This window comes from Mustelus asterias, chromosome 7, assembly GCF_964213995.1.
Source record: "Mustelus asterias chromosome 7, sMusAst1.hap1.1, whole genome shotgun sequence".
NCBI lineage: Eukaryota > Metazoa > Chordata > Chondrichthyes > Carcharhiniformes > Triakidae > Mustelus > Mustelus asterias.
This window is the reverse complement of record NC_135807.1, coordinates 127,758,029-127,769,484: the sequence shown is the minus strand read 5'-3', so window position 1 is coordinate 127,769,484 and position 11,456 is coordinate 127,758,029. Positions and strand designations below refer to the sequence as shown.

Sequence of the window (11,456 nt, the reverse complement as noted above, 5' to 3'; positions counted from 1 at the left end):
AGAATGAACAGAGAAGGCCCAGAATATTCTGAAAGACAAAACCTTGTTGTAATTTAGAAAGTGTCTAAAATTCTATTTTTTTGTTATTGAGTGGGAATTGTATTAGTCTGAACAGCATTCCATTAGAATTATGTTTTATTTGGTTTGTTAATAGTTTAGTTAACTTGTTCACTGTTAGTTAGATAAATAAATTGTTACTTGTTGATTTAATGAGAGTGTCAGGGAGTTATTTTGATTTAACCACTAAAGGTTGCTGAAGCGCAGATCGTACCAACTCACACTCACTTTAACAGATTATAGGGCGAGGTACTCCTCTTTGAGTGGTTAGGTGTTAGTTCTCAGAGGGGGGGATCCACCTCCGCTTTGTAACAATGTATATGTGCTGAATATGTGTATGAACTATTGGCGAATGAGCAAGTCAATAACAATGCCTCAGAATTTCCCATGGTGTCATAATTGCTGCTCATTGCATATGTACAATAGGCCCCTGTACAGAGGAAGTCACCAGCGCAAAGGAGTAAACTCCAAACTGCTGTAGCAGCCGAAGATTGAGTGAGGTCCATTTCTAGGGAAGTTTCAATCAATGGATGGGAATCAGAAAGCTATCAGATCAAATCTGGGGTTAGGCAGGGCTGTCCACTCTCTCCTGTCCTGTTTGTGTGATGTATGGAACCTTTAGCCGAGTCCATCAGGAAGGATTCGGGTATAAGAGGAGTGACGATTCTAGGCAGCAGAGGCACTCAGGTCAAAGCTATGTAACATTGTCGCACTGTAGTCACATCTCCCCTACCAGAGGAATTACAGCAATATCCCATGGCATAAGGATGTGATTGCAGGAAGAGAAAGACTGTTTCTAATATAAATATAGACAAAAGAATTTGTAACAAAAGTATGAAAATAAGAACAGAAAGTTTGACCTTGAGAGAGGGATTGACTTATGTTGACACAGCTGGTCCAAGTATTGTCTCTCAACACTCTGTAACCTAATTTCAGCTGTGAGCTATACTTCATCTTCATGTGCATCACCGCAGGACATTGACTGTTCTTAAAAAAAAAAAAATTTTTAAACCTTCTTTGGTCTGACTGATTGAGCATCTACTCCAAGAGGGTCAAAATTAGTATTTCAAGAGAACTGACAAAAAATAAGGCCATGGTCGAAGGTGACAAAAAGACAGAGGAAAAATAAGCTCTTAGCCATCTATTCCAATAGGGAAAAAACAATAATTTTTAAAAATGGACATAAAAAAGCCATGGTTGAAGGGTGGCACAGTGGTTAGCACTGCTGCCTCACAGCGCCAGGGATCCGGGTTCAATTCCGACCTTGGGTCACTGTCGGTGTGGAGTTTGCACATTCTCCTTGTGTCTGCGTGGGTTTCTTCTGGGTGCTCCGGTTTCCTCCAACAGCCCAAAGATGTGCGGGTTAGGTTGATTGGCCATGCTAAATTGCTCCTAGTATCAGGGAATTTGGCAGGGTAAATATGTGGGGTTACAGGAATAGGACCTGGTGGAATTATATTCGGTGCAGACTCGATGGGCTGAATGACCTCCTTCTGCACTGTAGGGATTCTATGATTCTAAGGTGGCAAATAGATAGAGGTAAAAACCAGTACTGTTATGGCTTTTGGTCAATAGACATCCCCAATCAATTTGTTCTCTCTCTGGCCAGCAGCCCATGACTATTGATCTTCAGCATGATCTAGGAACACAAGAACACAAGAAATAGAAGCAGGAGTAGACCACATGGCCTATCAAGCCTGATCAGTACTATCATGGCTGATCTTGGGCTTCAACTCCAACTTCCTGCCTGATTCCCATTTCCCTTGATTCCCAGAGAGGCCAGAAGTCCATATATCCCAGCCTCAAATGTATTCAATGATGAAGCGTCTGCAACCCACTGGAGTAGAGAATTCCACAGATTCACAATGCTTCGAGTGAAGTCATTTCTCTTCCTCTCTAAATGATCAGCCCACATCCTGAGACTGTACCTTAGTGTTTTAGATTCCTCATTCAGTGAAACAATCTCTATTATCCCTATCAAGGCCCTTCAGGAACACAGGAAAAAGAGTAGGCCGTCTAGCCCTTGAACCTGTTCCACCATTCAATGAGATCATTAATATGCGACTTAACTCCACATTTCCCCCTTTGCTCGAACAAAAATCCATCAATCTTAAATTTTAAATATAACAAATTATCTTGCATCATTTGTCATTTGCAAAGAGTTCTAAACTTCTGCCACCCTTTCCAAAAAAATACTTTCCTAATTTCAATCCTGAAAGCTCTGGTTCTACATTTTTAACTATGTCCCTAGTCCCGTATTCCCCAAGTGGTGGAAACGATTTCTCCCAATCCACCCTATCTACCCCTCATAATATCTTGATATCTTACTATTTTCATCATTTACCAACTGCATGGAACATCCTGATTTACCAAATCTACCATGACACCTACTGGTGCCAAAACTGATGCAGCAAAATGCTCCAAATAACCCCAGAATATTTTTATAATAACATTTCTCTCATTATGTGCATCATTTTTGTCATCCGCAATGTGACCATTGTGTTTGTTGACTTGCGCTGCTCTGAACTCACTGGGCCCGATTTTACCATCACGTTTTCAGGCGCGAAAACTTGGTGAAGTCGGGCGTGAGGCGAGTAGCGCGATCCGCGCCCACCACCATGCCAGTTCCCCCTTTACCAAGGCCCGAAAATGGCCACAGTCGGGGCTGCGCCCAAAACAGGCACGACGGCCATTTAAATGTATTTGCATGCATTTAAATTGCCTTAATAGGCTGCACACCCAACCTTACCGGCACTTCCTCCTTTATTACTGCGTTCACCCATCCAGAATCAGGCGTACTCCCCAAAAGTCCGATTCGGGCGCTCCAATTAGTGAGGAGGTAAGTGCCGAGCATCCGATGGCTCTCTGCTTGAGATCAGTCGGGGAGGGGTGCAGGTGGGTCCGACAGCTCTCTGCTTGAGATCTGTGGGGGGGAGAGAGGGGTCCACTGCCACTCTGCCTGAGATCAGTGAGGGGGAAAGGGGGGGTCTGCTGCCATTCTGCCTGAGATCAGTGAGGGGGAATAAGACCATAAGACCATAAGACATAGGAGCGGAAGTAAGGCCATTCGGCCCATCGAGTCCACTCCACCATTCAATCATGGTTGATTTCAACTCCATTTACCCGCTCTCTCCCCATAGCCCTTAATTCCTCGAGAAATCAAGAATTTATCAATTTCTGTCTTGAAGACGCTCAACGTCTCGGCCTCCACAGCCCTCTGTGGCAATGAATTCCACAGACCCACCACTCTCTGGCTGAAGAAATTTCTCCTCATCTCTGTTCTAAAGTGACTCCCTTTTATTCTAAGGCTGTGCCCCCGCGTCCTAGTCCAATGTGGGAGGAGGAGCCCGTGATCGGTCTGGGTGGTGGGAGGGGGTGGGGGAATAAAGGGATCAGTAATGTTGTGGGGGTAGGGGAGGCATTACCCAGCCTGGGAGCAATGTGGCAGGGGAGCCACATCCTATCATTTTTTTTTCTGCGCATGCGCAGTTGGAGGCGCCGATTGGAGGTGCAGGATTTTGGGCACGGTAAGCCTCGCTCACAGGTTTATGCAGCACGATTCAGAATTGCTGATATTTTTGCAGGCAGAGTGCGTATGGGAGCACCTGAGAACGGGTCTAAAGGTCGTATCTGAAACACTCCCAGTTTCAAGTCTGCCCAGCACTTAGAGTGAAAAAGGTAAAATAGGACCCACTAGTTTTTTCTCCTTGTGAATTTGTTATTTCCAATTTGTTACATCCATTTACCCTAACATGGAAAACTTTCTGCCTCACCTTAATTTTCTCCCAATTACACTTAATCTAAAACAATTTTGACACATATTCCAGCAAAAGAAAATCTCTCAGATACAGTTACCATGGCTGCTCCTCACCTGGCCACATGTTCTCCTAAAAATATGTTTCATATCGCTGACATTTAAAAAAAGCAGAACCATGCAAACATACTCTAATATATGTGCATAAATCCACTGGAAGGAAAAGACCAATTTTCCGGAGCTGGTGTATGGTTTGGTCTCTTTCTCCAAATAACCTTCAGCACCTTCAATATGTAAATACACTGGAGTTAACAATCAGATTTCAAGTTTTTTTCTCAATGCCACAAAAGGGAAGACAGAGAGACACACATGCATGCACAGATACACAGAAGATGCAAAGGAAAATTAGAATGACTTAAAGAGAATCGGAGCGTGAGGAAGACTCCATTGGAGAATGGAAAGTGGAAGCGAAAAACAATTGAGAGGAAAATGTCCAACTGGAAAGGGAACCCAGAAGAGCAAGTAGATGTGAAGAAGAGGGAGATAAATTCAGGTGTGGATGAAGGGAACCCTTCAGAATTTGCTTGACTTGAGAGAATTTTTGTTGGCGCTTAGCAAACTAACCAACTAACCCATCAGAAGCAACACTATAGGACATCCACTAGTACATTGCCAAAAATCTTGTGTTCCTAGATCCATGCTGAAGATCAACAATTTCCTTAGCAGTCTTCTTATTTTGTAATTCAGTTAACTATTATGGATGCCTTGGAGTTCCCCCTTAGTCCAAATAATGCCATCCAAAGCCCAAATAAGGTTATGCAAAAGCAAAATATTGCAGATGCTGGAAACCTGAAATGAAAATCACAAGATATGGAAATACTCACATGGTCCAGCAGTATTTGTGAAGGGAGAAACAGAATTAATGAATTGATGAAAGGTCATCAGTCTGAAATAGTGGGCAGGATCTTACGGCCTTGCTCATCCTGAAACCGTAAAATCCCGCCCGAGGTCAATGGACCTTTCTACGTTCCACCCCTCGCCCGCTCCGATTCCCGTGGAGGGCGGGGCGGTAAAATTCCGGCTTTTAACTCTGTTTCTCTCTGTACGGACGCTGCCTGAACTGCTGAGTGTTTTCAAATAAGGTTATGGCTTGTAATCACCTCAGATGTCCCCTTATTCATCCTAAAATCATTTAAACCCTGTATATTTGGTAGTCAGAGTAATCGTTGCTAATAAATGAACAGCATCTTTCTTTTCTATAATTGTATTAATTTATTACCAGGTGCAATGTGTCTTAGAATTTCATTAACCAAATCATGTGTTCTCTGCAATTCATTGGTGAGCTTTGAAGTAGCATTTTCCTGTTGCTGATAAAGGGCCGACACCTTCAACTGCAGGTTCGTAATCTCTTCGTGCATTGCTATATTTAGTGTCGTGCCTCTGAAAAAGAAAAGAAACATCATGGCTCTCTTTAAATCAGTCAAAAGCAAGCCTATTTCCATGTACACGCAACAAAATAAATGAGGCATTGTATGTTAATGAGATAATCGAAAGTTAATGAGATGGTACAAAGTAAGTAAAATGGCGCATAAGTAATTGAATTAATGTAAAGTAAATGAGGTGGTGGAATATCGATGAAGATGCAACTTAAATAAAGTGTTGCAATTTAAATGAAGCACCGCAATGTTAATAGAGTAATGTAATGTAAATTAGTTTGTGTAACGGTAATGAAGCAATATACTGTAAATGGGGTGACATCATGTAAATGAGGCAACCCAGTGTTAAGAAGCAGTGGAATGTAAATGAGTGTGTGCTGCAATTTGGATGTACAGGAAACACAGATTGTTTTCATGGTTTCCCTATAATATGATGGACACTGGGCTTCTGGTCATGGGCTTGCTGAATAGCCCCTGTCTGTAAAGGTCATGATGTGGAGATGCCGGCGTTGGACTGGGGTAAACACAGTAAGAAGTTTAACAACACCAGGTTAAAGTCCAACAGGTTTATTTGGTAGCAAAAGCCACACAAGCTTTCGAGGCTCTAAGCCCCTTCTTCAGGTGAGTGGGAATTCTGTTCACAAACAGAACTTATAAAGACACAGACTCAATTTACATGAATAATGGTTGGAATGCGAATACTTACAACTAATCCAGTCTTTAAGAAACAAAACAATGGGAGTGGAGAGAGCATCAAGACAGGCTAAAAAGATGTGTATTGTCTCCAGACAAGACAGCCAGTGAAACTCTGCAGGTCCACGCAACTGTGGGAGTTACAAATAGTGTGACATAAACCCAATATCCCGGTTGAGGCCGTCCTTGTGTGTGCGGAACTTGGCTATCAGTTTCTGCTCAGCGACTCTGCGCTGTCGTGTGTCGCGAAGGCCGCCTTGGAGAACGCTTACCCGAATATCAGAGGCCGAATGCCCGTGACCGCTGAAGTGCTCCCCAACAGGAAGAGAACAGTCTTGCCTGGTGATTGTCGAGCGGTGTTCATTCATCCGTTGTCGCAGCGTCTGCATAGTTTCCCCAATGTACCATGCCTCGGGACATCCTTTCTTGCAGCGTATCAGGTAGACAACGTTGGCCGAGTTGCAAGAGTATGTACCGTGTACCTGGTGGATGGTGTTCTCACGTGAGATGATGGCATCTGTGTCGATGATCCGGCACGTCTTGCAGAGGTTGCTGTGGCAGGGTTGTGTGGTGTCTTGGTCACTGTTCTCCTGAAGGCTGGGTAGTTTGCTGCGGACAATGGTCTGTTTGAGGTTGTGCGGTTGTTTGAAGGCAAGAAGTGGGGGTGTGGGGATGGCCTTGGCGAGATGTTCGTCTTCATCAATGACATGTTGAAGGTTCCGGAGGAGATGCCGTAGCTTCTCCGCTCCGGGGAAGTACTGGACAACGAAGGGTACTCTGTCCACTGTGTCCCGTGTTTGTCTTCTGAGGAGGTCGGTGCGGTTTTTCGCTGTGGCGCGTTGGAACTGTTGATCAATGAGTCTAGCGCCATATCCTGTTCTTATGAGGGCATGTTTCAGCGTCTGGAGGTGTCTGTTGCGATCCTCCTCATCCGAGCAGATCCTGTGTATTCGGAGGGCTTGTCCGTAGGGGATGGCTTCTTTAACGTGTTTAGGGTGGAAGCTGGAGAAGTGGAGCATCGTGAGGTTATCCGTGGGCTTGCGGTACAGTGAGGTGCTGAGGTGACCGTCCTTAATGGAGATGCGCGTGTCCAAGAATGCAACCGATTCCGGAGAGTAGTCTATGGTGAGCCTGATGGTGGGATGGAACTTGTTGATGTCATCATAGAGTTGTTTCAGTGATTGTTCACCATGAGTCCAAAGGAAGAAAATGTCATCGATGTATCTAGTGTATAGCATCGGTTGAAGGTCCCGTGCGGTGAAGAAGTCTTGTTCGAACCTGTGCATGAAGATGTTGGCATATTGAGGTGCAAATTTGGTCCCCATGGCTGTTCCGTGTGTCTGGATGAAGAACTGGTTGTTGAAGGTGAAGATATTGTGGTCCAGGATGAAGTGGATGAGATGTAAAATTGCATCTGGAAACTGGCAGTTGTTGGCGCTGAGCACTGAGGCCGTTGCAGCAATGCCATCGTCATGGTCACCAGGGTTGTTCTCCAAGCAGCAATTTGCACAGATCTTCCCAAACATCAGAAACAATGGCCTCGATATTAAACTTCCCCTGGCGGGCGAGCGATAGATGGGGTTGGAATGCACAAGACTGATTATTAAGGATCATAAGTGTAAGGATTATGTGCACAACTTGTCGCAAATTCACCTGGCAGATATTGAGATGTCCAAATATCCTGTGTTGATCCACCAGAAAGAATTCTTTCATTGTAGGCAATTAAATAAAACAAAACTTACTCCAACTTATAAATCAAAGGAAAAGGTTTAATAAAGAAATTTTGTTACTCCAACACTTGAGGCCTCGCCCTGGGCCATTCCAAACTCCTTACAATTCACAACAGATTCTTATCTATACTGAGTCAGCTGATTGACTGACCACCACATCATTTTGTCATTGGTTACATAGTTTACTGGGTCAGCTGACCCTTACAGCTTGTTACCATTGGTCACACTACAACAGATCCAATGTTTTCATTGGTCTCATTCTAACACCCTGCCATAGAGAGGCAGAGCTGCTACTTAACATATTTAAACTGGGCATCCACACTCCAATTGGATGTCCAAATTAAAATTCACTGCTGCCGTGTGGCTTTCCCCGAGGTCTGGAAAACCAGCAATGAGAGGGAGGCAGGGACTGCCAGCTCTATAAAGATAAAGTTTAAACTTTATTTATTAGTGTCACAAATGGGCTTACATTAACACTACAATGAAGTTACTGTGATAATCCTCTAGTCGGCACACTCCAGTGCCTGTTTGGGTACACTGAGGGAGAATTTAGCATGGCCAATGCACCTAACCAGCATGTCTTTCGGACTGTGAGAGGAAACTGGAGCACCCAGAGGGACTACACAAACAAGGAGACAGCGTGCAGACTCCGCACAGACAGTGACCCAAGCTGGGAATTGAACCCAGGTCCCTGGCACTATAAGGCACTAGTGCTAACCGCTGTGCCACCGTGCCGCCCAGATCAGATCTACGTGTTTTATAGCGTTCCTCGTGGCTCCCCCACTTGGCCTCCCAAGGCAGCCTTCAGCTTCCCCATTGTGGCTTCTCTGTCCTGTCTGATTGCGTCCATTGTCCTGCTTTCCAGCTCCAATTACAGAATTGGATTCCAGAAAAAAATGGTACCTCGTAGAAAAGTTTGCACGAAATCCAACTATATAGGCAGAAATAACAACTTGCATTTATGTAGCATGTTTAGCACAGAAAAAAATCCCAAAGCACTTCATAGGAATCCTATCGAGCAAAATTTGACAAAGAATCTTACAATGGGATATTACAACAAACAACCAAAAGTTGGATCAAAGAGGTAGGTTTTAAGGAACTTCTTGAAGAATGAGAGCAAAATAGAAAAGTGGAAATGTATAGGGAGGGAATTCCAGGGAATTCCATCTCAGCAACTAGCCAATGGTGGAGTCATTAAACTCAGTGATGCACAAGAAGCCATAATTGGAGGAATACAGATATAATTTACAGCCGTCAGCAGATGTAAAAATAAATACTTCACTAAAAGAAATAATTACGGACAACATTTTGTATACGTTAGCCTTAACTGTCACAGTTACATTGTCTGGTGGATCCTGCAATAATTTAATTGTGTACCTTGATGTAGAATGATAAATGTTTTCCAATATAATAACAATAGCAGAGATTGGGTACGGCCAAAAAAAAAACCACAACAGAAAAATCGAGATGCCTGCAACTCTTTTAAATACAACCAAACATTAAAAACTGTCCTAATTATGCAATTATTATTTGAGAGCTTGTATGGGTTAACTACAATCTGATGGCTGCTGGACAATAATATTTGATGTTAAATTCAAAACAGGCAAACATGAACTCAACAACTGTGCATTAACATGAGCAATATAAGAGAGATTGAAAATATAGGACCAGCTACTTACACTTCTGAATCATCATCTTGACTTTGGCTACGGCTGTTGCCCCAAGATCTTCTGGCAAATTTGCTTCTCGGACTCTGCTCATAGTCAGCTCTCTCCCATTCTTCCACTTTTATTAAATTTGTGAGATTATCGATATCTTCCTGAGCCGGGACACATTTCAGAGTTTGAGTTTGAAATGAAAGAAATTTCTAGCTATTGATAATAGTGAGCAATTAACCTCAGATCAGTTTTGTTTTACTTAGAAAGAAAACATTGAGGATATTGGCTGGTGCAATGGATTAGAGTAGCCTTACTCAGAGAACAGAGACTGGTTGAGCAGTTTAGCAAACTGAATTGGTGCTCATCACAGGTTGGGACTGAAGAACATTACTGGGGCAGATATATACCCTGCATTTAATTATTGAATCACTGTGTGAGCGGTCAGTATTGTGACTGGGTGCCCAACATCGAAACCATTTCATGTTGTGGTACCAACATCCCATAACTTGCTCAGCACAAAGGGGGTGAAATTCAATATTGCTGCTAATGCAAAAGAAAATGAATTGATAGTCTGTTTTACATCCAGTTCGATTCTCCTACCCATTGAAATCAATACAGCCAAATTTAAGGAAAAAATCTTGTTTTGTTACTTGTTAGAAAAATAACCCAACATTGATTACTGCTGGGTCAAGTATGCACTATCAGATGTACATCTTGTCTGCTCTGCTCCACCAGTGTACATTGTGCCCAACCTCTTAACATCGCCAATATTTTTCATTTCCCTTACCAGCTTTCATAGAAACATAGAAGATAGGAGCAGGAGGAGGCCATTTGGCCCTTTGAGCCTGCTCCGCCATTCATCACGATCATGGCTGATCATCCAACTCAGTAGCCTAATCCTGCTTTTTCCCCGTAACCTTTGATCCCATTTGCCCCAAGTGCTATATCCACCTCTTGAATGCATTCAATGTTTTGGCATCAGCTACTTCCTGTGGTAATGAATTCCACAGGCTCACCACTCTTTGGGTGAAGAAATGTCTCCTCACCTCTGTCCTAAATGGTCTACCCTGAATCCTCAGACTGTGACCCCTGGTTCTGAAGTCCCCCACTATTGGGAATATCCTCCCTGCATCTACCCTGTCTAGACCTGTTAGAATTTTATAAGTCTATGAGATCCCCCAACATTCGTCTGAACTCCAGCAAAAACAATCCTAACCTTGTCAATCTTTCCTCATACATCCTTTTGGCTTCTCAGTAAAATTGCCAAGCTAGTACAAAATGGTAACAGTAATGTGATGTGGACCTGTGATCATTATGAGCTCGGTTAGAACTAAGAATATCAAAATGATTTTGAAGTTGAGCCAAGGTCCAGCAAGACTCATCCTTTTTCACTAATCTGAAACCAATTTATTTGCCTTCTTACCCTTTCCCTGAATCTTGTTCTGCTCCAAGAGCATATTAAATTGCCCAAGCATATTTGCTTTTTAATTGATACTTGGGAGCTGGGCATCATAGGAAAGACAGACATTATTTGCCTGTCCCCTAAAAGCTTGATATGCTGTTCATGGGCTTTCAGCCCTGAACTGCAGTGTGTGGTAATTCTTAAATTGAATTGCTTGCTAGGCCAATTGATAGGGCAGCTAAGAGTCAACCGGACAGCTATGGGACTACAGTCATATACAGGCCAGGCTGGAAAGTAATCCTAGAGCTTCATGGTTACTTTTATCAGTGTTAGCTTCGAATCTCTAAGATTTTTAACAAGCACATTCCGATTCTCAAACTGCCTATTTCAGATGAAATACCTGTAAGCCTCAAATAAAGTCAATCTTCACTCTCTTAGATGGTCAGTTTGGACTGAACACAAATTCCGAAGGTCAATCTTGTTAACCCACCGCAGCATCAAATTCCCCTTTACTCCCTTAGTGCCAGGGGTTTGGATGGGGAGCAATGTGTGAGGTGTGTCTCAGAGGGTTTTTTGAAACAGTATGTGGATATTCTAATTCTGGGGAGCATACTAGACCTGGTATTGGGGAATGAGCCCGGCCACATGATCAAAGTTTCAGTGGGGGAGCATTTTGGAAATAGTGACCATAATTCGGTGCGTTTTTGGATACTTATGGATAAAGAC

The 11,456-nt window shown here is 43.2% G+C and overlaps 1 protein-coding gene across 1 annotated transcript in view; it reads right to left on the bottom strand.

The window, feature by feature from the left end:
* Positions 1-1,676: 1,676 nt before the first annotated feature.
* Positions 1,677-11,456, bottom strand: part of LOC144495500 (uncharacterized) — a 97,077-nt gene continuing 87,297 nt past the window's right edge. Inside the window, exons 19-21 of the mRNA XM_078215515.1 lie at positions 9,350-9,489; positions 5,091-5,251; positions 1,677-1,696 (exon numbers count right to left, since the gene is read on the bottom strand). Coding sequence (XP_078071641.1) covers positions 1,677-1,696; positions 5,091-5,251; positions 9,350-9,489 — 321 coding nt within the window. The remainder of the gene's footprint in view (positions 1,697-5,090; positions 5,252-9,349; positions 9,490-11,456) is intronic.